Source organism: Haematobia irritans, chromosome 3, assembly GCF_050003625.1.
Source record: "Haematobia irritans isolate KBUSLIRL chromosome 3, ASM5000362v1, whole genome shotgun sequence".
In the NCBI taxonomy this organism is placed as follows: Eukaryota; Metazoa; Arthropoda; class Insecta; order Diptera; family Muscidae; genus Haematobia; species Haematobia irritans.
The window spans coordinates 211864135-211889763 of NC_134399.1; the positions used below are offsets into that span (position 1 = coordinate 211864135).

Here is a 25629-nt window from a genome sequence, read left to right on the forward strand (position 1 = left end):
TCATAATTCATTATGATTGTAAATATATAAATAAATAAATAAAATTTTGAGCACAATATTGTTTTGGAGAATTTTTTTTAAGCATATAATATTTTTGGGTGCAAAATGCTTCCAAACATATTATATGGTCACATAATAACATATTGTTTTTTGGAAGACAACTTTATTGAATTTGGATGCAAAAATACAAAATGTTTGGAACTTAGACTACCCAAACATATATTGTTTAGACCAATATGCTTTCAAACATATTATATATTGGAAGAGATAAAACATATAAATGTTTGGGCAATACCCAAAAATGTATATGCTTGAAGCAAAATATGTTTGGGAGTATATGTTACAGAAGCGATTTTTTGTGAGCGTGTATAAATAGATATTCTGGAGGTTGTTGTTATCTACCCATATTTTGATGTGGTCTCTATATTGTCTTGTGTGGTATTTTAATTTATTGGCCTGATATTAAAATGTAGAGTTCTTTACATCCCTAAAATGCTGAGATTTGTCGTATCAAAATTTAATTTAAAAATTTAAAAACGGACGGACACCAAGAGCTAGATCGACTCAGGTGGTGATTCCGAGTCGATTGGTATGTATTTTATGGGGTCTAAAATCAATATTTCTGGTAAGCACATTTTTTGACAGATCAAAGTTATCATACCCTGACCCCTATGTGGTTTAGGGTATAAATATATTGGCTGGCAACACTGGCTGAATCTGACATTAATCTCTGAAGATTCTCACATTAACGCTAACCGTTAAAAAGGCAGCTACTTTATCTTAGTATTCCTGTCCATTGAGACTTCGGTGTTTTTAATTCTCCCACTGTGACCCATATTCTGGTTCCAATGAGATATAAGACATGAGATTGGTTCTCGATGCTCTCAGATGGAGAGAGAGAGACAATTTTCCCTTTTCCTTTTAAATCTTGTATTGATTTTTTTATAATTCTGCTTGAAGTATCTCAATCGAAATTAGTTGTTTGAGAGCCTGCATAAGGAAAGCTTGTATTTCATGTAGATTCGGATTTGAATGAAGAAATTATTAAAACAAATAATTATATATAGATATTGTAACGTATCGCGATTGTTTGCACTTACGGGGTTTGTTGTTGGTAATTTAATCGAAATCTTGTAATAAAAACGTATAAGAATTTCACAACGTTTCTTTCAAGTGTTGCAATATTTTTATTATTTTAAAGCATCTTTTTTATCTTAATCTTGTGGTTAATATATTAATAACATTAATATAAATATATATCGTAAACAGTGTATATACATAAAAGACGGTGTAATGTATTTTGTATGGTAGTGAAAATCGCATCCAAATTTCAGTTTGTTTTTAAATAGATATTTTCCAAATTATTAATTTTTCTTTGTTAGATCATTACCGTCTTTTGAAAAAAAAACAGGTAATTTCTCTAGAAAAACTATCATTAAATTGTAATTCAAAGAAAACTAAATTATGCAAACGACATATGCTATATATTATGTGAAAGATCGTTATCATAGTCGATGAGCAAAATGTTTTTTAAGGCAAGCATGTACACTGAAAAAAAGCATACTCGTATTTTGTCTTTACTTTAAAAATTTTGGTATTGATTCCGAGCCAAAGAAGCGGAGAATACAAGTAAGGATACTTTTAAGACACAATTCTCTTTTAAATTTGGGTTTTGTGTACTTGTTTCTAGGAAGCAAATTTTAATTTTTCATTTTTTCAGCTTTTTTTCTTCATATGCTATCAAAGTCCTTTAAAAACGAGTTAACGACAACTTTATTTTCCAAATTAACACTCAACTTCCAGTAGAAGTTATGCTATGTTTCAAGTAAAAAAGTCTTTAAAATAAAGTTTTGAAAAACATGTCGTATATTTGAACGATTTTTTGCTTTGTAGTCAAGATGCAAAATGACAACAAATTTAAAGACAATTTCATTACATTTAAAGAATTTTTCTGAATTATTAACGTGAAGTTGACCTTAGCCCAAACATTTTTTCTTTCATATTATGATACCCATTTTTAAGTCAAATCACTTAATTATAAGGACAATACGACTTCATTGAAAAGTTTATCGACTTTTGGACAAGGAAAAAAACTTTATATTAAAGAAATGCGTCTTCTATGCTAAGCAAAATTTGCATTCGTATTATAAAGACATGAAATCTTTGACCTCACGACAATATTTTTTTCAGTGTAAACTATATAGGTAAATAAATACGTAAATACGTTAAAACTTGTTTAGTTACAAAAATGTGAAGTGAATTTAATTTAATGTGAATTTAGTTTATCCGGAGTCGAGCAAAATTTTTACGACTCCGACTCCAGCAAAATCTTCAGACTCCGACTCCACAGCACTGGTTATGACAAAATCGGGCGATTTCGATGAGCTCTTGCCATACAGTTAGTACTACAGAAGATTAGATTTGGCCAACTTTGAGTAAGATCGGTTTATAAATAAGGGATTTATGGCAAAATTTGGCAAATTCGGGTAATACATACTAAAGGGTGATTTGTTAAGAGATTGATAACTTTTAAAAAAAAAAAACGCATAAAATTTGCAAAATCTCATCGGTTCTTTATTTGAAACGTTAGATTGGTCCATGACATTTACTTTTTGAAGATAATTTCATTTAAATGTTGACCGCGGCTGCGTCTTAGGTGGTCCATTCGGAAAGTCCAATTTTGGGCAACTTTTTCGAGCATTTCGGCCGGAATAGCCCGAATTTCTTCGGAAATGTTGTCTTCCAAAGCTGGAATAGTTGCTGGCTTATTTCTGTAGACTTTAGACTTGACGTAGCCCCACAAAAAATAGTCTAAAGGCGTCAAATCGCATGATCTTGGTGGCCAACTTACCGGTCCATTTCTTGAGATGAATTGTTCTCCGAAGTTTTCCCTCAAAATGGCCATAGAATCGCGAGCTGTGTGGCATGTAGCGCCATCTTGTTGAAACCACATGTCAACCAAGTTCAGTTCTTCCATTTTTGGCAACAAAAAGTTTGTTAGCATCGAACGATAGCGATCGCCATTTACCGTAACGTTGCGTCCAACAGCATCTTTGAAAAAATACGGTCCAATGATTCCACCAGCGTACAAACCACACCAAACAGTGCATTTTTCGGGATGCATGGGCAGTTCTTGAACGGCTTCTGGTTGCTCTTCACTCCAAATGCGGCAATTTTGCTTATTTACGTAGCCATTCAACCAGAAATGAGCCTCATCGCTGAACAAAATTTGTCGATAAAAAAGCGGATTTTCTGCCAACTTTTCTAGGGCCCATTCACTGAAAATTCGACGTTGTGGCTCGTTAGTAAGTCTATTCATGATGAAATGTCAAAGCATACTGAGCATCTTTCTCTTTGACACCATGTCTGAAATCCCACGTGATCTGTCAAATACTAATGCATGAAAATCCTAACCTCAAAAGAATCACCCTTTATATATGAGAGCTATATCTAAATCTGAACCAATTTCGATGAAATTTTGCAGACTTGAAGGATAATGAAATTTAACATCGATCGGCTTGTAAAAAAGCGTAACGTGACCCCATTTGTCAAAATCGGGCGATACATATAACAGGTTGACTGATAAGTCCCCGGTCTGACATATAGGTGGCGTCGCTAGTATTAAATGCATATTATTTTTATGTTATATAGTACCAACCTTCAAATGATTCGTGTCAAAATTTGACGTCTGTAAGTCAATTAAATAGCTTGTGAGATAGAGCGTCTTTTGTGAAGCAACTTTTGTTATTGTGAAAAAATGGAAAAAAGGAATTTCGTGTTGTGATAAAATACTGTTTTCTAAAGGGAAAAAATACGGTGGAAGCAAAAACTTGGCTTGATAATGAGTTTCCGGACTCTGTCCCAGGGAAATCAACAATAATTGATTGGTATGCAAAATTCAAGCGTGAAATGAGTACGGAGGACGGTGAACACAGTGGACGCCCGAAAGAGGTGGTTACCGATGAAAACACCAAAAAATCCACAAAATGATTTTGAATGGTCGTAAAATGAAGTTGATCGAGATAGCAGAGGCCTTAAAGATATCAAAGGAACGTGTTGGTCATATCATTCATCAATATCTGGATATGCGGAAGCTCTGTCCAAAATGGGTGCTGCGCGAGCTCACAGTTGACCAAAAACAACAACGTGTTCATGATTCTGAGCGGTGTTTGCAGCTGTTAACTTGTAATACACCCGAGTTTTTCCGTCGATATGTGACAATGGATGAAACATGGCTCCATCACTACACTCCTGAGTTCAGTCGACAGTCGGCTGAGTGGACAGCGACCGGTGAACCGTCTCCGAAGCGTGGAAAGACTCAAAAGTCCGTTGGCAAAGTAAAGGCCTCTGTTTTTTGGGATGCGCATGGAATAATTGTTATCGATTATCTTGAGAAGGGAAAAACCATCAACAGTGACTATTATATGGCGTTATTGGAGCGTTTGAAGGTCGAAATCGCGGCACAACGGTCCCACATGAAGAAGACAAAAGTGTTGTTCCACCAAGACAACGCACCGTGGCACAAGTCATTGAGAACGATGACAAAAATTCATGAATTTGGCTTCGAATTGCTTCCCCACCCACCGTATTCTCCAGATCTTGCACCCGGCGACTTTTTCTTGTTCTGCTCGCAGGAAAAACATTTGGCTGCAATGAAGAGGTCGCCGAAACTGAGGCCTATTTTGAGGCAAAATCGAAGGAGTACTACCAAAAATGGTATCAAAAAATTGGAAGGTCGTTATAATCGTTGTATCGCTCGTGAAGGGAACTATGTTGAATAATAAAAACGAATTTTGAAAAAAATGAGTTTTTCTTTGTTAGACCAATTTTAAAATTACAGGGTGCCCAAAAACCATCCTGTAATTTCATCAAAATCGTTTAATATTTGCGACCGGAATCCTGTGAACAACAAATACATGGACGGACGGACTATGTGGGTTTGGGTATAATTAAGCTATTTATAAATGTATCTCAAAGTTACTAGTTATTTCTTGTGCTAAATGTAATGCAAAGGATATCTAATTGACTCCCTCCAATGACATCCACGTGTTAAATTTAAACAAGAGAAATTTGTTTTTGTACATTCTAAATTGTTTTTCGTTTTCTTCACAAGCCTATCTAGACGTATGTTTCATTGCTGGCTAAGGCGAATTTCCATAGTCTTTAGTGTAGAACTGGTGGCGTGAGATAATTCAATTTGTGTCTTATATGTTAATTTCCTATGGAAATTATATACGAAAATTATTATATTGAACCATTTGTGAACATTTTTTATACCCTCCACCATAGGATGGGGGTATATTAACTTTGTCATTCCGTTTGTAACACATCGAAATATTACTCTAAGACCCCATAAAGTATATATATTCTGGGTCGTGGTGAAATTCTGAGTCGATCTAAGCATGTCCGTCCGTCCGTCCGTCTGTCCGTCTGTCCGTCTGTCCGTCCGTCCGTCTGTCCGGCTGTCCGTCCGTCTGTGGAAATCACGCTAACTTCCGAACGAAACAAGCTATCGACTTGAAACTTGGCACAAGTAGTTGTTATCGATGTAGGTCGGATGGTATTGAAAATGGGCCATATCGGACCACGTTTACGTATAGCCCCCATATAAACCGATCCCCAAATTTGGCTTGGGGAGCCTCCCGGAGCAGCAAAATTCATCCGATCCGGTTGAAATTTGGTACGTGGTCTTAGTATACGATCTCTAACAACCATGCAAAAATTGGTCCATATCGGTCCATAATTATATATAGCCCCCATATAAACCGATCCCCAGATTTGACCTCCGGAGCCTCTTGGAGTGGCAAAATTCATCCGATCCGATTGAAATTTGGTACCTGATGTTAGTATATGGTCTCTAACAACCATGCAAAAATTGGTCCATATCGGTCCATAATTATATATAGCCCCCATATAAACCGATCCCCAGATTTGACCTCCGGAGACTTTTGGAGGGGCAAAATTCATCCGATCCGGTTCAAATTTGGTACCTGATGTTAGTATACGGCTTCTAACAACCATGCAAAAATTGGTCCATATCGGTCCATAATTATATATAGCTCCCATATAAACCGATGCCCAGATTTGACCACCGGAGCCTCTTGGAGGAGCAAAATTCATCCGATCCGGTTGAAATTTGGTACCTGATGTTAGTTTACGGCCTCTAATAACTACGTGGTCTTAGTATACGGTTTTTAACAACCATGCAAAAATTGGTCCATATCGGTCCATAATTATATATAGCCCCCATATAAACCGATCCACAGATTTGACCTCCGGAGCCTCTTGGAGGGGCAAAATTCATCCGATCCGGTTGAAATTTGGTACCTGATGTTAGTTTACGGCCTCTAATAACCATGCAAAAATTGGTCCATATCGGTCCATATCGGTCCATAATTATATATAGCCCCCATATAAACCGATCCCCAGATTTGACCTCCGGAGCCTCTTGGAAGAGCAAAATTCATCCGATCCAGTTGAAATTTGGTACATGGTGTTAGTATATGGTCTCTAACAACCATGCAAAAATTGGTCCATATCGGTCCATAATTATATATAGTTCCCATATAAACCGTCCCCAGATTTAACGTCCGGAACCTCTTGGAGGAGCAAAAGTCATCCGATACGGTTGAAATTTGGTACGTGGTCTTAGTATACGGTCTCTAACAACCATGCAAAAATTGGTTCATATCGGTCCATAATTATATATAGCCCCCATATAAACCGATCCCCAGATTTGACCTCCGGAGCCTCTTGGAGGGGCAAAATTCATCCGATCCGATTGAAATTTGGTACCTGATGTTAGTATATGGTCTCTAACAACCATGCAAAAATTGGTGCATATCGGTCCATAATTATATATAGCCCCCATATAAACCGATCCCCAGATTTGACCTCCGGAGACTTTTGCAGGGGCAAAATTCATCCGATCCGGTTGAAATTTGGTACCTGATGTTAGTATACGGCCTCTAACAACCATGCAAAAATTGGTCCATATCGGTCAATAATTATATATAGCTCCCATATAAACCGATCCCCAGATTTGACCACCGGAGCCTCTTGGAGGAGCAAAATTCATCCGATCCGGTTGAAATTTAGTACGTGGTCTTAGTATACGGTTTTTAACAACCATGCAAAAATTGGTCCATATCGGTCCATAAATATATATAGCCCCCATATAAACCGATCCCCAGATTTGACCTCCGGAGCCTCTTGGAGGGGCAAAATTTATCCGATCCGGTTGAAATTTGGTACTTGATGTTAGTTTACGGCCTCTAATAACCATGCAAAAATTGGTCCATATCGGTCCATAATTATATATAGCCCCCATATAAACCGATCCCCAGATTTGACCTCCGGAGCCTCTTGGAAGAGCAAAATTCATCCGATCCAGTTGAACTTTGGTACATGGTGTTAGTATATGGTCTCTAACAAACATGCAAAAATTGGTCCATATCGGTCCATAATTATATATAGTTCCCATATAAACCGTCCCCAGATTTGACGTCCGGAACCTCTTGGAGGAGCAAAAGTCATCCGATACGGTTGAAATTTGGTACATTTTGTCAATATATGGCCTCTAACAGCCATGTAAAAATTGGTCCATATCGGTCTTTAGTTATATATAACCGATGACTTATTACACAAAAATTGGTCCATATCGCCAAAAATAATCTACCAAAACTTTATTTCCATAGAAAATTTTGTCAAATTTTATTACTATAGAAAGTTTTGTCAAAATTTCATTTCTATAGAAAGTTTTGTCAAAAGTTTATTTCTATACAAATGTTTGTCAAAATTTTATTTCCATAGAAAATTTTGTCAAAATTTTATTTCTATAGAAAATTTTGTAATCTACCAAAACTTTATTTCCATAGAAAATTTTGTCAAATTTTATTACTACACCCAGAAAAAAGAGACCCCTTCTTTAAGTTAAAATGAACTCATTGTAAAGAAAGTTGAACTTCGTATAGCGCCAAAGACATTTTTATTTGTTTGAACGATGTGATTTTCGTAGAAATTAGGTATAATGCATTCCATATATTAGTTAACATTTTCCTATATTTATGTGCCACTATACTACAGAATGAAAAAATTTAACTGATTTGAATTCATATATGGAATGATTTTATTGAAATTTTTTCATTCATTTAGACAAATCTTACATATTTGTGGTAAAACTTTTACTTCATAATTAGAACTGCTTGCCTTCGTTTTTAAATACAATGTTATTTACTTATATAAGCAATTTTATCTTCAATAAAAGACATGTTTTATTAATATATTGAATATATTTATTAAGAATCAACAGAATCGAATCTCTTTGAAATATTAGTTTATTATTCCACTATTTCCAATTTCCATGTGATATTATCAACTGTAAAACGCACTTTTTCATCTTCTTCTTGTACTTTTCACTTTTAATAAGTTGCTTCCTAACGATTTTGTCCTCCTTTTACAATTTCAATACCTACAAATATAAAAAATGATAAAACATTTTTGTTACAAAAGGTTAGCGTCACTGAATATTACCTGATATTTGAAGATTCCAAAATGAAGACAAATGAAAGGGTAATTATTCTGCTGGTGTTTTCTTCCTTTATACACCATCACGACATTGATAGATTTATTTTCAAAAAACGACAATTTTTCTCACTAATTTAAAATAAAAAATATTGTATATATTTTAATTGCTATTTATTATATTATTTTACCATATTATTTTTTAACAATCTCTCCGTATACCACAACAACGCGATTCCAACTAAAAAAACAAACCACGCGCAAATATATCGATTACACCCACGCGCAAACACATCGATTACGATGACAGGTATCGATTACAGGTAGACAATAGAAATATAGGAAAATTTCCTATATTCTAACAAGTTTTTTTCCTTACGTTTTGAAAGGATTGCAAACTTCTTAGTACGAATGAACTAAAATATTTTTCTAAGCCAAGTGTTGTTCGTATATATGAAAAGTTTCTATTATAAAGGAAGTCGCAATTATCATTTTATAAGAAATTTTACTAATTTTGAGGAAACTTGGTTTTAGTTCGGTTTTTGTTTATTTTTACGAATGCTTTGTTATCGGTGAATAAAATTTTCTTGTTCAGTAGGAAATTCTTATACCTAGCGAAGAAAACAGTATGAGTAAAATTCCATGCCTTATTCTAGTTAATGAACTATTCCTAACTGCTTACAGTTTAGGATTTTTTTACTGAAACGAGTAAATTTTATTATTTCTCACAAAAATTTACCTTAATGGAAATAAAATGGATAAACTATGTTGATGAAAAAATTTTCCTTTAGTTTCGAAGGCACTTTTTTCTGGGTGTATAGAAAGTTTTGTTAAAATTTCATTTCTATAGAAAGTTTTGTCAAAAGTTTATTTCTATAGAAATGTTTGTCAAAATTGTATTGCTATAGAAAATTTTGTAAAAAAATTATTTCTGTAGAAAATTTTGTCAACATTTTATTTCTATACAAAATTTTGTCAAAATTTCATTTCTATACAAAATTTTGTCAACATTTTATTTCTATAGAAATTTTTGTCAAAATTGTATTTCTATAGAAAATTTTGTCAACATTTTACTTCCATAGAAAATTTTGTTAACATTTTATTTCTATAGAAAATTTTGTCAAGTTTTTATTTCTATAGAAAATTACGTCAAATTTTTATTTCTATAGAAAATTTTGTCAAGGTTTCATTTCTATAGAAAATTTTGTCAAAATTTTATTTCTATAGAAAATTTTGTCAAACTAGATTATATACGTATTTAATCGGCCTTTTTTTGTTTAATATATACCCCGTATGGGCTAACTTACAATTTAGAAGACAGTGTTAAAAAGTTTTACGATACCTTGCCATCGGCAAGTGTTATCGCAACCCAAGTAATTCGATTGTGGATGACAGCCTTTAGTAGAAGTTCCTACGCAATCCATGGTGGAGGGTACATAAGATTCGGCCTGGCCGAACTTACGGCCGTATATACTTGTTAAAATATTAACTTGCGGTTGCACTGGAAGTATTCATAATTTTATATATTTATTGTGCAATTTTTCACAAAATATTACAGACTAAGTACTATTTTTTCATAATCGATAGAGTAAAATTGGATTTGGATTGCGGTCAAATTACAAAATACATTTGTTGCGAAGAAAAAATGATTTGCTGAGAGTTAAGAAAAGTCCTACCACCATTGATGTCCTAGAGAGCGAACCATATTGGACAATTTTTTGAATGGAATAGGTTCCCCAAATTTGGATCTGTCAACAACTAAAGCAATGCGGTGGATAACGCTTACAGGTCTCTTATTATTGCTTCACATTCCTTATATGCAGGCAGTTTTCGGTGAGTTGTTCTTTAATATTTCCTTCATCTAATCTCATCTCCCTGTTTATCTCCCTTTTTTGATATTATTTAGAAGGAGATCCATGTAAAACTAAAGGAACACTGGGTGTCTGCAAACCATGGGATGGCTGTCCTGTAATGGAGACTTTAATTAAGAGTCATGAATACAACATTCAAGAAGTTGTTCGTTGTGGATTTGATGTATGGAAAGAATTGATTTGTTGTCCCTCTTCTAAGCCGGAAATGAAAGCGAATGGAACCACTTCATCATCGGTGGGGTAAGGGAATATTATTTCATTTAACCAATAGAAGTAAAAGTTCGGTCAGCGTGTGTATTTATGAACCAACATTTGTATAGAAAATTTTTTTGAAAATTTTATTTGTATAGAAAATTTTGTGAAAATTTTATTTGTATAGAAAATTTTGTTAAAATAGTATTTCTATAGAAAATTTTGTCAAAATTTTATTTCTATAGAAAATTTTGTCAAAATTTTATTTCTATAGAAAATTTTGTCAAAATTTTATTTATATAGAAAATTTTGTCACAATTTTATTTATATAGAAAATTTTGTCACAATTTTATTTATATAGAAAATTTTGTCACAATTTTATTTGTATAGAAAATTTTTTCAAAATTTTATTTCTATAGAAAATTTTGTGAAAATTTTATTTCTATAGAAAATTTTCTCAAAATTTTATTTCTATAGAAAATTGTCTCAAAATTTTATTTCTATAGAAAATTTTGTCAAAATGTTATTTCTATGGAAAATTTTGTCAACATTTTATTTCTTTAGAAAATTTTGTCAAAATTTTATTTATATAGGAAATTTTGTCACAATTTTATTTCTATAGAAAATGTTTTCAAAATTTTATTTCTATTGAAAATTTTTTTCAAAATTTTATTTCTATTGAAAATTTTTTCAAAATTTTATTTCTATTGAAAATTTTTTCAAAATTTTATTTCTATAGAAAATTTTTTCAAAATTTTATTTCTATAGAAAATTTTGTCAAAATTTTATATATATAGAAAATTCTGTCAACATTTTATTTCTATAGAAAATTTTGTTACAATTTCATTCCTATAGAAAATTTTCTCAAAATTTTATTTCTATAGAAAATTTTCCCAAAATTTTATTTCTACAGAAAATGTTCTCAAAATTCTATTTCTATATAAAATTTTCTCTAAATTTTATTTCTATAGTAAATTTTATTTCTATAAAAAATTTTGTCAAAATTTTATTTCTATTGAAAATTTTGTGAAAATTTTATTCCTATAGAAAATTTAGTCAAAATTTTATTTCTATAGAAAATTTTGTCACAATTTTATTTCTATAGAATTTTTTTTCAAAATTTTATTTCTATAAAAAACTTTGTCAAAATTTTTTTTCTATAGAAAATTTTGTCAAAATTTTATTTCTATAGAAAATTTTGTAAAAATTTTATTTCTATAGAAAATTTTGTCACAATTTTATTTCTATAGAAAATTTTGCCAAAATTTTATTTCTATAGAAAATTTTGTCACAATTTTATTTCTATAGAAAATTTTGTCACAATTTTATTTCTGTAGAAAATTTTGTCATAGTTTTATTTCTATAGAAAATTTTGTCATAGTTTTATTTCTATAGAAATTTTTTTCAAAATTTTATTTCTATAGAAAATTTTGTCAAAATTTTATTTCTATACAAAATTTTTTAAAAATTTTATTTCTATAGAAAATTTTGTCAAAATTTTATTTCTATAGACAATTTTGTCAAAATTTTATTTCTATAGAAAATTTTTCAAAATTTTATTTCTATAGACAATTTTGTCACAATTTTATTTCTTTAGAAAATTTTGTCAAAATGTTATTTCTATAGAAAATTTTGTGAAAATTTTATTTCTTTAGAAATTTTTTTCAAAATTTTATTTATATAGAAAATTTTGTCACAATTTTAATTCTATTGAAATTTTTTTTCAAAATTTTATTCCTATTGAAAATTTTCTCAAAATTTTATTTCTATAGAAATTTTTCTCAAAATTTTATTTCTATAGAAAATTTTGTCAAAATTTTATATATATAGAAAATTCTGTCAACATTTTATTTCTATAGAAAATTTTGTTAAAATTTTATTTATATAGAAAATTTTGTTACAATTTTATTTCTATAGAAAATTTTCACAAAATTTTATTTCTATAGAAAATTTTCCCAAAATTTTATTTCTACAGAAAATGTTCTCAAAATTCTATTTCTATAGAAAATTTTCTCTAAATTTTATTTCTATAGAAAATTTTGTCAAAATTTTATTTCTATTGAAAATTTTATTTCTATAGAAAATTTAGTCAAAATTTTATTTCTATAGAAAATTTTGTCACAATTTTATTTCTATAGAAATTTTTGTCAAAATTTTATTTCTATAGAAAATTTTGTCAAAATTTTATTTCTATAGAAAATTTTGGCAGAATTTTATTTCTCTAGAAAATTTTGACAAAATTTTATTTCCCTAGAAAATTTTGCCAAAATTTTATTTATCTAGAAAATTTTGCCACAATTTTATTTCTCTAAAAAATTTTGCCAAAGTTTTATTTCTATAGGAAAGTTTGCTAAAATTTTATTTCTATAGAAAATTTTGCCAAAGTTTTATTTCTATAGAAAATTTTGCCAAAGTTTTATTTCTATAGAAAATTTTGCCAAAGTTTTATTTCTATAGGAAATTTTGCTAACATTTTATTTCTATAGAAAATTTTGTCAAAATTTTATTTCTATTGAAAGTTTAGTCAAAATTTTATTTCTATAGAAATTTTTTTTCAAAATTGTATTTCTATAGAAAATTTTGTCAAAATTTTATTTCTATTGAAAATTTAGTCAAAATTTTACTTCTATAGAAAATTTCGTCGAAATTTTATTTCTATAGAAAATGTTGTCGAAATTTTATTTCTAAAGAAATTTTTTTCAAAATTTTATTTCTATAGAAAATTTTGTCAAAATTTTATTTCTATAGAACATTTTAACAAAATTTTATTTCTATAGAATATTTGTGAAGTACCTCTTAGTGGGAGATTCCACTCCAATTTGCAAAATGTACCACAACATAAATATTTCTACCAATCTACCAAATCGATGTGGTTCGTTCTTGATGGGAGACCCTTCCTAACCATAGTGAATTTAATTCATAAATTGCTATTCCAAACCCATTTCACATTTCATTATCAGCTTCTACTAATTTGCCACTGACATTTCACTAACATGGTTTATGGAATCTATTAAACTTTTTTCTTTCTATTTCTTTTTACATGAAATCCTGCTCCATTTCTTACTAATGCTGTAGAGATACAACATCGAATTATGAATTTGGATTAAGTATTTTGGAAATCTTCATGGAACCAAATACAAATACGACAGACACCATTCCAAAGCCAGATTTTTGGTGGAATTTATCAAGCCCCTCTGTGACCACAACTACAATGAAGACTTTAAATTATGAGGCTAAAGAATTAAATGAAAGTTCCAAGTTTTTTGATTCATTAGAGCATGGAATTGAAGAGGATGATATTGAGTCTAGATGTAGGAAAAAAGTAGCAAAAGTCAAATTTCCTAATGATGGAAAGGAAATCCATAACGAAACCAATTTGGGGAAGCCAAAAAATGATCCAACCAATTTAAATTTACCTCAAAAACAACAACAGCAAACCCCAGAACAGAGTTTACTATCCAATCAGTCTGTGGAATCACTTTCAACTGAGACAAATAACGCTACAGAAGACGAGCAATTGGATCTACTTATTCAAAGTATTTTTAATACGCAATTTGAGTTCCAGAATCAATATCCCAAAATTGAAGAGGAACAGAGCGAAAGTTTCAATGAATCGGAAAAATATGTTAATAGTTCATCTCCAAAAACTAATGAAGCTGACATGGAGGAGGCCTCTACAACAACCACCAAATCTTCAAACCTTGATTCAGAAGGCCTAAATGGAAGTTCCAAAACAAAAGATGAGATTTCACAAGCCAATCATTCTTCAGAATCACTTGCTGAAGAAGTAACTAACTCTACGAGTGGAGATACCTTGGATGTACTTATCCAGAGTGTTTTCAATACACAAAATCAATCAAATCAATATCCCATACTTGAAAATGAATCAAACGGAAACGTGGAAAACTCTTCAGGATCAATCTCCTCTTTGGGAAGAGATATCCAGAATGTGTTTAATATATCAAATCAATATCCTATACTTGAAAAAGGACCAAACGGAGATGATCAAAACTTTTCAGTATCAATACCCACAGAAGTAGTCTCCTCTGCGGAAGGAGATAATGTGGATCTACTTATCCAGAGTGTGTTTAACACGCAATATGAACAAACTGGAAATGAGCAAAACTCTTCAGGTCTCAATGAGGTTACTAACTCTACTGGAGGAGATAAATTGGATCTTCTTATTCAGAGTCAAAATCAATATGCAGAAAATGGGAATGAGCTCAACTCTTCGGGATCTGTACCCAATGAAGTAACTAACTCTACAGGAGGAAATAAATTGGATCTCCTTATCCAGAGTCAAAATCAATATGAACAAAATGGAAATGAGCAAACCACTTCTGGATCCAATGAGGTAACTAACTCTACTGGAGGAGATAAATTGAATCTTTTTATTCAGAGTCAAAATCAATATGGGAATGAGCTCAACTCTTCTGGATCTGTACCCAATGAAGTAACTAACTCTACAGGAGGAAATAAATTGGATCTCCTGATCCAGAGTGTGTTTAATACACAATTTGAGTATCAAAATCAATATTCCACAGTTGAAGAGGAGAAGAACGGGATATTCAATGGATCTGAAGAACATGCCAAGTATGCTGATACTTTGTCTTCAAATTCAATTACTAATGAAGCTGACAAGGATAACTTCTCGATGGATTCGTTAAATACATCGATAACAACAACAATTAAGCCCTTCATCTTTTCTCCAGAGGACCCAAATGAAAACTCCATCTTTCATGATTTCCCAGATCATTTAAATCATCACTTTAATGTATCTTCTCTTGACAATGAAGGTAACAGAACCAATAACCAATCCATTCTGGAAGGGCAGAATATTCAGGGAGAGGTACTGAACCTTGAGAAACCTTCAAATGCTTCAAAAAATTTGAATTTTCCGCAACAACATAACCTCAATAATGAGACCTTACAAACTAATCATTCTTTTGGATCAAGTTTCATGGGAGTAAGTAACTTTAATGAAACTCTTAAACCGCATGGAACTAAGCATTCTGAAGGAAATAAAGTAGATCTTCTTATTCAGAGTTTATTCAATACATATTTTGATTTTAAAAATCAACATCCTCTAAATGAACAAAACGGTAATATCAGTGATTCTGAACAATTATATGGGGAATATGGAATTTCCCAAACTAATGTTACAAAATACGCAAATGCTACTGAAGCAGATAATGTAGCAAGTTTTGGCCAGGCATCCCTTTCCACAAAACCAAATGAAACATCATTCCTCCCTGTGGATCCCTCAACGCATGAGGTTAAACATTCCGAATCACATGAAAATGGAATAGCATTGCCTGGTCCTTTATCACTTCTTGGATCATTGCATAAGCATGTCAAAAAATTAGATCACGGACCATCTATATTCACTCAAGCTTCCACAGTGAATAACTCATCATCCCATCACCCAAATTCTTTTGATTCCATACAAAAAATTTACAAAAATATTAAGAATTTCGGTATGGATATTGTTAAAACTGAAATTGGTAAAATGGAACATGCTCTAGGAAGTCTTCCAATCGATCTAGAAAAATCATATCAACCACGGGTCATTAGAGCCCATCAATCAAATCCACAGTTTGATAAGGAACCGGAGCCAATGGCAGATTATCCAGAAGATCCACTTAATTTTGTAATAGAAAAAACTAAAGCACTGCTCCATAGTCAACCCCAACAAACTCGAACTGATGGAAAATCTTCATCAAAATATCGAGGGGCTGCTCAGATAAACCAACCAACTAAAAATCAAAACCGGTCCCCATCAAATTTAATATCACAACACCGTCCCATTCCTCTTCAAGCCAATGGAGTTGATCAAATTCCAAGTAATCAAAGACGAACCATATATAATCCTCCAATATCAGAATATTCCAATACAAGTCAACTTTTCTATACACAATCCAAACTTCTGCAGTCATTAGAGCCATATGAATTTCTTCCATCTCCAGAAGAGGGTTTAGCTGATCGCAGTGCAGAAAACTACTCAAGGTGGTTGCTTAATATGTCCCAACAATAGTCATCACATCAGTGAATCTAGACCCAGAGAAGGAATATGATCACCCCAAACAAAAATATTATTTTTTCGTAAAACATAATATGCTTGTCGACAACAGGTACATAGCTTCCCACAAAACATTCTTGGGAAGGAATAATAATATTTTACCTGTGAAAAAGTAATAGTTTGCCTTTGAAACATGTTTGGGGTGATCAGGTTTCTTTTCTTATTTCTTTTCAGTTTCATTGACCATCCATTTCGAATTTATCGTATTATAATATTATGAATATTTTCTCTGTATAATTTCAGTACCCCATCCAAACGGAGACCGAATATATCCATTGATAGGCCGGCCGTTAGAGGTTTGTATTAAGAACGATTCCATAGACTTATTTAGTGCGTAAACTTAACCATAAAGGGTGATACGGTCAAAATTTGGTCAAGGGAAAACGCGTGTAAATCGGTGAAATCGTTTATTTAAAACATCAAATTAAATTTCTTTTTCAAGTTCAATTAGTATAAAATTCAGGAAAAATATTCAGTTAGGCTTTCGCTTTTCCAATTGCCGGGCCTCACGCTTGACACCTGCCATCAGATTTTGTACAACCACCTTGTCCACCTTCTTCGCCGCAGAAAGCCAGTTTGCCTTGAACTGCTGCTCATCCTTAGCAGTTTTTTTGGTCTTTTTTAGGTTCCGCTTGACAATAGGCCAGTATTTCTCAATTGGGCGGAGCTCTGGCGTGTTGGGAGGGTTCTTGTCCTTGGGAACCACCTGCACGTTGTTGGCGGCGTACCACTCCATGGCCTTTTTACCGTAATGGCAAGATGCCAAATCCGGCCAAAACAGTACGGAACAACCGTGTTTCTTCAGGAAAGGCAGCAGACGTTTATTCAAACACTCTTTCACGTAAATTTTTTGGTTGGCAGTTCCGGAAGCTATGAAAATGCTGCTTTTCAAGCCACAGGTACAGATGGCTTGCCAAACCAGATATTTCTTTGCGAACTTTGACAGTTTTATGTGCTTGAAAATATCTGCTACCTTTCCCCTTCCTTTTGCCGTATAAAACTCCTGTCCCGGAAGCTGCTTGTAGTCGGCTTTGGCGTAGGTTTCGTCGTCCATTACCACGCAGTCAAACTTCGTCAGCATCGTCGTGTACAGCCTCCGGGATCGCGCTTTGGCCGTCGTATTTTGTTTATCATCGCGATTTGGAGTCACTACCTTCTTGTAAGTCGATAGTCCGGCTCGTTTTTTGGCTCGATGCACGGTTGTAGACGATACACCCAGCTTATTTGCGGCATCTCGGAGAGAGAGGTTAGGGTTTCGCTTGAAACTACCGGCAACTCTCTTTGTCGTCTCAGCGGCTTCCGGTTTTCGATTTCCCCCCGATCCAGACTTCCTGGCTGTCGACAAACATTCCCCAAACACTTTAATTACATTTGTAACGGTTGATTTTGCAACTTTTAGCGATTTTGCCAGCTTTGCGTGCGAGTAGCTCGGATTTTCGCGATGCGCGAGCAAAATTTTGATACGCTGCTCTTCTTGCTTGGACGGCATTTTGACAACTGAAGAGTGAATTCCAAAATCAAAATAGGAGCAACATTCTACACACACACACCTTCAAAATGAGGGGTGTTCAGGTTTTTTAAATGCAAAATTGAAAGAAATATGTCAAGTTTATATTGACCAAATTTTGACCGTATCACCCTTTAGGTTAGGTTATAGAGAATGACGTCAATCCGTAGAAAAGGACCATACTGGTCTATCAACTCATCCTCTATCTTCTCCCATCACATTTGCGTTTTCAAACGTGTTGTCTAGTTCTTCCATCCAGAAGCCTTAACGAAGGCATGTATATTCTTTAGATTACAGCTCCGTTCAGCTCAGTAATATCCTGAAAGAAAAAGGAGCGCAGTATCTCGTTTCTCCTAAATGATAATGGCACAGAAAATGGTAGGGTCCTCCGGGTCCAGAAACCATCTACAAATATAATCAGGCATTAAGCCAACCCTTACCATGTGTCTCAAATATCAAATCGTCTCTATGCGTTACCATTTGAAATCCAGAGTTCTTACTACTCTTGCCGTCCCATATCAAATTGGTTTGCTCGCAACCCGCGGAGGATGCCCAACGTCCTTTCCATTCGACATTGAATCTTTCAATATATAAAGATAGCGAGAGCAAAACATCGGTAACGACGTTATACGTACCACGTGCAGCAGCACATCTGGCTCCTCAATACCCATTATTCCATAATGTCCAGGTACCCAGCACAGAGTAATATTGTGCTGTTCAGTGAGAGCTCCAATCTCTATACGACAGCGGCTGACTATCTTCGACGTTATGTTTGCATTACCCAAGGCTTTCATTGCTGTCTGCCTGTCGACGAGGAAGCTGATTTTACTTCAGAATATCGGCCTCATCAACAGGAGTTCTGCAACTTTTGCTATGGAAAATATCTCCGCCTGAAAAATGCTGCATACGGTGTCCATCTCATAGGACCCTTTAATTTCATTCATTGCAGTGAATACCACAAAAATACAAAAATGTTCAGATTCCCAAAATGTATGCGCCTTCCTTCCCAATGCTCTATACTGGGGATAATCGATTTCAACTTGCCTTCATATACATGCTGAGTCGCCATATAGGCTGTCCTCTTATCTTGTCCAACTGAAGCAACGTGTTCTGTGTGCCAGAAATCCACTTCTTCAAGTGAGTCCAGGCTCTTCAATCTCATAATTATCACCTCAGCTGTTCTCCTAATATGCTGATCAAAGGGGCAGACTCAAATCTCAAGAGCTGCGGTGGCAGTTGATCCCATTGCACCAGCCATATAAATACGACCAGTCCTGTTTATTTTGTAGAATTTAAGTATATGATTCCGATGGACAGTAATGATCCACCAGATGTACCAGCCATAGGTAGCTACTGGTATTTTAGCCTTTGTAAGAAGCCAGTGAAAGAGAGGGGGCTTCCTTCCCCAAAGGTTCTCCAACTAGCTTTTGGAACGTATGCATACATCACCACATATGTCTTCTTTAGAGGAACGGATGTATTTTCTAGACAGTTTAGTTTGGAATCTAAGACAACTCCCAAATATGTTACTTAGCCGATTTCGAGAGACTAAATCCCGTCCCTTGAAATTGTGGGTCTTTATATCCAATGATTTTACTTCCCCTAGTGAAGAGCAAAAGCTTCGTTTTCTTTGGGTTAACACCCAAACTACAGTTACCGGACCAGTCAGGTAATAACTACGTTGCCTGCCACGAAATTCGAAGATAAACGAATATATTCTATAGAAATAAAATTTTGACCAGAGTTTCTATAGAAATAAAATCTTGATGAAATTAAAATCTAATTTAATTTCTTAGAAACAAGAAAACAAGAAAAGAGCAAATTTTCGCCGACAAGGTTATTGTGTTTGTTCGTTGCTGAAAAATCTTTCGCCTACCGACCACGGTTGCCACAGTTGGTGGAATTCCACCAAAAATGCTAGATTTTTTTGGTAGAATTCTTGAAATAAAATGTTGACCAATTTTTCTATAGAAAATTTTGACAAAATTTTCTATGAAAATAAAATTTTGACAAAATTTTCTATAGAAATAAAATGTTGACAAAATTTTCTATAGGAATAAAGTTTTGACAAAATTTGCTATATAAATAAAATTTTGACAAAATTTTCTATAGAAATAAAATTTTGACAAAATTTTCTAAAGAAATAAAATTTTGACTATATTTGCTATGGAAATAAAATTTTGACAAAATATTCTATACAAATAAAATTTTGACAAAATTTTCTATAGAAATAAAATTTTGACAAAATTTTCTATAGAAATAACATTTTGACTATATTTGCTATGGAAATAAAATTTTGACAAAATATTCTATACAAATAAAATTTTGACAAAATTTTCTATAGAAATACCATTTTGACAAAATTTTCTATAGAAATACCATTTTGACAAAATTTTCTATAGAAATAAAATTTTGACAAAATTTTCTAAAGAAATAAAATTTTGACAAAATTTTCTATAGAAATAAAATTTTGACAAAATTTTCTATAGAAATAAAATTTTGACAAAACTTTCTATAGAAATAAAATTTTGACAAAATTTTCTATAGAAATAAAATGACTATATTTGCTATGGAAATAAAATTTTGACAAAATTTTCTATAGAAATAAAATTTTGACAAAATTTTCTAAAGAAATAAAATTTTGACAAAATTTTCTATAGAAATAAAATTTTGACAAAATTTTGTATAGAAATAAAATTTTGACAAAATTTTCCATAGAAATAAAATTTTGACAAAATTTTCTACAGAAATAAAATTTTGACAAAATTTTCTACAGAAATAAAATTTTGACTAAATTTTCTATAGAAATAAAATTTTCACAAAATTTTCTATAGAAATAAAATTTTGAAAAAAAAATTCTATAGAAATAAAGTTTTGACAAAATTGAAATAAAATTTTGAAAAAATTTTCTATAGAAATATAACTTTGACAAAATTTTCTATAGAAATAAAATTTTGAGAAAATTTCCTATAGAAATAAAATTTTGACAAAATCTTCTATAGAAATAAAATTTCGATAAATTTTTCTATAGAAATAAAATTTTGACAAAATTTTCTATAGAAATAAAATTTTGACAACATTTTCTGTAGAAATAAAATTTTGACCCAATCTTCTATAGAAATAAAATTTCGAAAAAATTTTCTATAGAAATAAAATTTTGACAAAATTTCCTATAGAAATAAAATGTTGATAAAATTTGTTTATAGAAATAAAATTTTTACAAAGTTTTCTACAGAAATAAATTTTTTACAAAATTTTGTATAGAAATAAAATTTTGAGAAAATTTTCTATAGAAATAAAATTTTGAGAAAATTTTCTATAGAAATAAAATTTTAACAACATTTTCTATAGAAATAAAATATTGAGAAAATTTTCTATAGAAATAAAATTTTGACAAAATTTTCTATAGAAATAAAATTTTGATAAAATTTTGTATAGAAATAAAATTTTAACAACATTTTCTATAGAAATAAAATATTGAGAAAATTTTCTATAGAAATACCATTTTGACAAAATTTTCTATAGAAATAGAATATTGAGAAAATTTTCTATAGAAATAAAATATTGAGAAAATTTTATATAGAAATAAAATTTTGAGAAATTTTTCTATAAAAATAAAATATTGAGAAAATTTTCTATAGAAATAAAATTTTGACAAAATTTCCTATATAAATAAAATTTTTAAAACGTTTTTTTATAGAAATAAAATTTTGACAGAATTTTCTATAGAAATAAAATTTTCTCAAAATTTTGTATAGAAATAAAATATTGAGAAAATTTTCTATAGAAATAAAATTTTCACAAAATTTTCTATAGAAATAAAATTTTCACAAAATTTTCTATAGAAATAACATTTTGAGACAATTTTCTATAGAAATAAAATTTTAACAACATTTTCTATAGAAATAAAATTTTGACAAAATAAGATTTTTTGATGGTCAATTTTCTCCAAATTTGGTAGATTATTTTTGGTTCGAGGGGCAACCGTGCAATCGACGCAAACAGAGAGAATAAAAACACAAGAGAACGAAACTGTGTCAGTGGTCACGAGGAAAATTTCTCTTATATCATTCAGTTTTTGTCAGCACTTCTCTCAAATATCATACAGTTTGTGTCGTCGTCACCCAGTTCAGTTCTCTGCCGACGTTACGAAACGTAAAGAAAATAGGATTTAAAACCTACTTTGTAGTAATAAATGTTCTTTTTATACCCTGCGCCACACTGTGGAACAGGGTATTATAAGTTAGTGCATATGTTTGTAACACCCAGAAGGAGACGAGATAGACACATGGTGTCTTTGGCAATAATGCTCAGGGTGGGTCCCTGAGTCGATATAACCATGTCCGTCTGTCCGTCCGTCCGTCTGTCTGTGAACACATTTTTTTGTGATCAAAGTCTAGGTCGCAATTTAAGTCCAATCGCCTTCAAATTTGGCACATGTTCCTAATTTGGGTCAGAATAGAACCCTATTGATTTTGGAAGAAATCGGTTCAGATTTAGATATAGCTCCCATATATATCTTTCGCCCGATATGGACTTATATGGCCCCAGAAGCCAGATTTTTGGCCGAATTTGGTTGAAATTTTGCACTAGGAGTACAATTAGTAGTATAGTCAAGTTTGCAGAATTTGATTGAAATCGGTTCAGATTTAGATATAGCTCCCATATATATCTTTCGCCCGATATGGACTAATATGGTCCTAAAAGCCAGAGATTTGGCCCAATTGACCACGACCTAGGTGACAAGAAAAAAAGGAAATTTTTACCCAGGAATTTGTTCATCGCGAAAAAATGTTTCACCTAGTGCCTAGTTTAATTATCTCTTTTATGTAATTTTTAGCTTGCCGTCGCTTTGAGCGTGGACTGAATGCTAGTGTTGTACATCATATTTTGGGTGGTGTTCCTGCGGAATTGGGTGAATTTCCTCACATGGTAGGCATTGGTTATAGTCGTATTGCTGGCAATGGTCAAGGTACATACGATATACATTGTGGTGGAACATTGATAGATGCCCGTTTCGTTTTGACAGCTGCTCATTGTGTTGATTCCAACGATCGTATACCCTCTATTGTTCGTATGGGTGTGGTGAATTTTAATGATCCCGATGAAATGCTTGAAGCTGTTCAAATAGGAATAAAGGTAAGTGATATAAGAAGTGATTTCATATTGTGTTCATTGAATTATTTTTCTGAATTTCAGCAATATTTTATTCACGATGACTACAAATCGGGACGAACCTATAACGATATTGCAATTTTAGAATTGAAAAGACCAGCTCCCTTATCTAAGTTTATATATCCCGCATGCCTATACACCGATGAAGCTGATCCCAAACGTAATGTTCGTTTAACAGTAACTGGCTGGGGTTCCGTAAATGTTAACAGTAAGTATCAGTAAGCTTAACCTCATTACTCCAAGGGTCTATTGGAACTGGATTGCGTCGCAATACACTGGCGTTTTAGTCAAATTAAATTGACCACAAATAATTTGTATGATTTTTAAAATATATTCTTTCCTTCTACAGCACGTAAATTTTCGAATATTTTGTTAAAAGCTCATTTGCATGTTACACCTTTGGAAGAATGTAATAGCAGTTATGTGGCATATGGTCTATCGAGAGCCGTTATGAAGGGTATCATAAAAACCCAATTATGTGCCAAAGATGATAAAGATCTTAAGGATTCTTGTCATGGAGATTCAGGGGGGCCATTAAATTTACTTGTCGATGGTTTGTGGAACCCCTAATTACACACAGAGAAAGGAATATGATCACCCTAAACACACAATTTTCTCGTTGAATATAACGTATTTGCAAAAATCAGATACACAATTTCCGAAAGAAAAATAACATTGTAGCGACAAACATTTATCAGGTTTCTCGTGAACAAGTGATCGTATTCCTTCTTTGCGTGGTGTTGAGAAGACTAAACGAAATATTTATCCCTTTTCAATTTTAGAGTCACGTAATAACTATCGTGTTGTGGGTATTGTTAACTCGGGGATTAGTTGTGCTTCACCCATACCGGGATTGTATACACGTGTAGCAGCCTTTTTGGATTTTGTGGAAAAAATTGTATGGCCCAATGGAGGTGACTGAAAGGATTTTTGCTTGGTGATCATCTTTTAATTTAATGTGAAGGGAAAACAAATAGCTTGACTACTATTCGTCTTAAAAAAAATCTTCGCTTATTTCTTATAATCAATCCAGTTATCTGGATTTATGTGAGAATGCTGTTTATTCTAAGTAGAAATTTGCTAACTTCTATGTAACTGGTGGTCAGTTACAGAATTGCTGACATCATATACAATTTTGTGGAAACTATTGCTTTTCTAGCCATTAATTATAACTATTTATGTTTAAAATAAAAATTAAATTTAATATAAAAATTGTTTATATTAAAACAATTTTCGTATACGGTATATACGGTAGCATGATTGTATAGCCAATATGTATATGAATGTACGAAACAAGTATGGATTAAAATATCACACGAAGACTCTTTGCTTGGCTTCAATCACGAAATTAACAGAATTTTACTGAAGGAATGTTGGCTGGTGGGCTGTATGGTGGTGAGGACAGGTGCGATCCTGACGGGTGGCGATGATGATGTTGAAACGGTTCGACGTTGACTGGTGACGAAGGTGAAACGGTGCGATGCTGATGATGTCGGCCGATGGTGCTCGTACACGGGGGTAGCGATGGTGTCGGCCCACTGGTGTTCGGGAAACGGGGATGACGATGACGTAGTGCCTACGGTGTTTGTGTACGGGGATGACGATGGTGTCGGGCCGGCGGTGTTCGTGTACGGGGTTGACGATGGTGTCGGGTCGATGGTTCTCGTGAACGGATGACGATGGTGTCGGCCCGATGATGTTCGGGAAACGGGGATGACGATGACGTAGTGCCTACGGTGTTTGTGTACGGGGATGACGATGGTGTCGGGCCGACGGTGTTCGTGGACGGGGTTGACGATGGTGTTGGGCCGATGGTGTTCGTGAACGGATGAAGATGGTGTCGGCCCGATGGTGTTCGGGAAACGGGGATGACGATGACGTAGTGCCTACGGTGTTTGTGTTCAATCACGAAATTAATCGAATTTTACTGAAGGAATGTTGGCTGGTGGGCTGTATGGTGGTGAGGACAGGTGCGATCCTGACGGGTGGCGATGATGATGCTGAAACGGTTCGACGTTGACTGGTGACGAAGGTGAAACGGTGCGATGCTGATGATGCCGGCCGATGGTGCTCGTACACGGGGGTAGCAGTGGTGTCGGCTCACTGGTGTTCGGGAAACGGGGATGACGATGACGTATTGCCTACGGTGTTTGTGTACGGGGATGACGATGGTGTCGGGCCGACGGTGTTCGTGTACGGGGTTGACGATGGTGTCGGGTCGATGGTTCTCGTGAACGGATGACGATGGTGTCGGCCCGATGGTGTTCGGGAAACAGGGATGA

General features: G+C 33.1%; 1 protein-coding gene and 1 long non-coding RNA gene across 5 annotated transcripts; one reads left to right on the top strand and one right to left on the bottom strand.

Moving 5' to 3' along the window:
- The first annotated feature begins 986 nt into the window (after window positions 1-986).
- LOC142231978 (uncharacterized) lies at window positions 987-24559 on the top strand. Of its 4 annotated transcripts, none has more exons than XM_075302655.1 (10): window positions 987-1114; window positions 10111-10356; window positions 10430-10634; window positions 13662-16592; window positions 16909-16961; window positions 23013-23144; window positions 23202-23311; window positions 23372-23555; window positions 23697-23900; window positions 24130-24559. In XM_075302655.1, exons 2-10 carry the CDS (start codon window positions 10290-10292, stop codon window positions 24267-24269), a joined length of 4026 nt encoding a protein of 1341 aa, XP_075158770.1. In that variant the 5' UTR covers window positions 987-1114; window positions 10111-10289; the 3' UTR covers window positions 24270-24559. The 4 variants fall into 4 exon arrangements, with proteins under 4 accessions (XP_075158770.1, XP_075158767.1, XP_075158768.1 ...); XM_075302653.1 differs by adding an exon at window positions 1383-1411 and having other exon boundaries at window positions 989-1114; window positions 23013-23311; XM_075302652.1 differs by having other exon boundaries at window positions 23013-23311.
- On the bottom strand, window positions 8351-8656 carry LOC142228331 (uncharacterized). The gene is made up of 2 exons (XR_012720140.1): window positions 8533-8656; window positions 8351-8470 (listed from the first exon to the last, which is right to left on the bottom strand). It is a non-coding gene; the product is annotated as an uncharacterized LOC142228331 (long non-coding RNA).
- Window positions 24560-25629: the final 1070 nt, after the last annotated feature.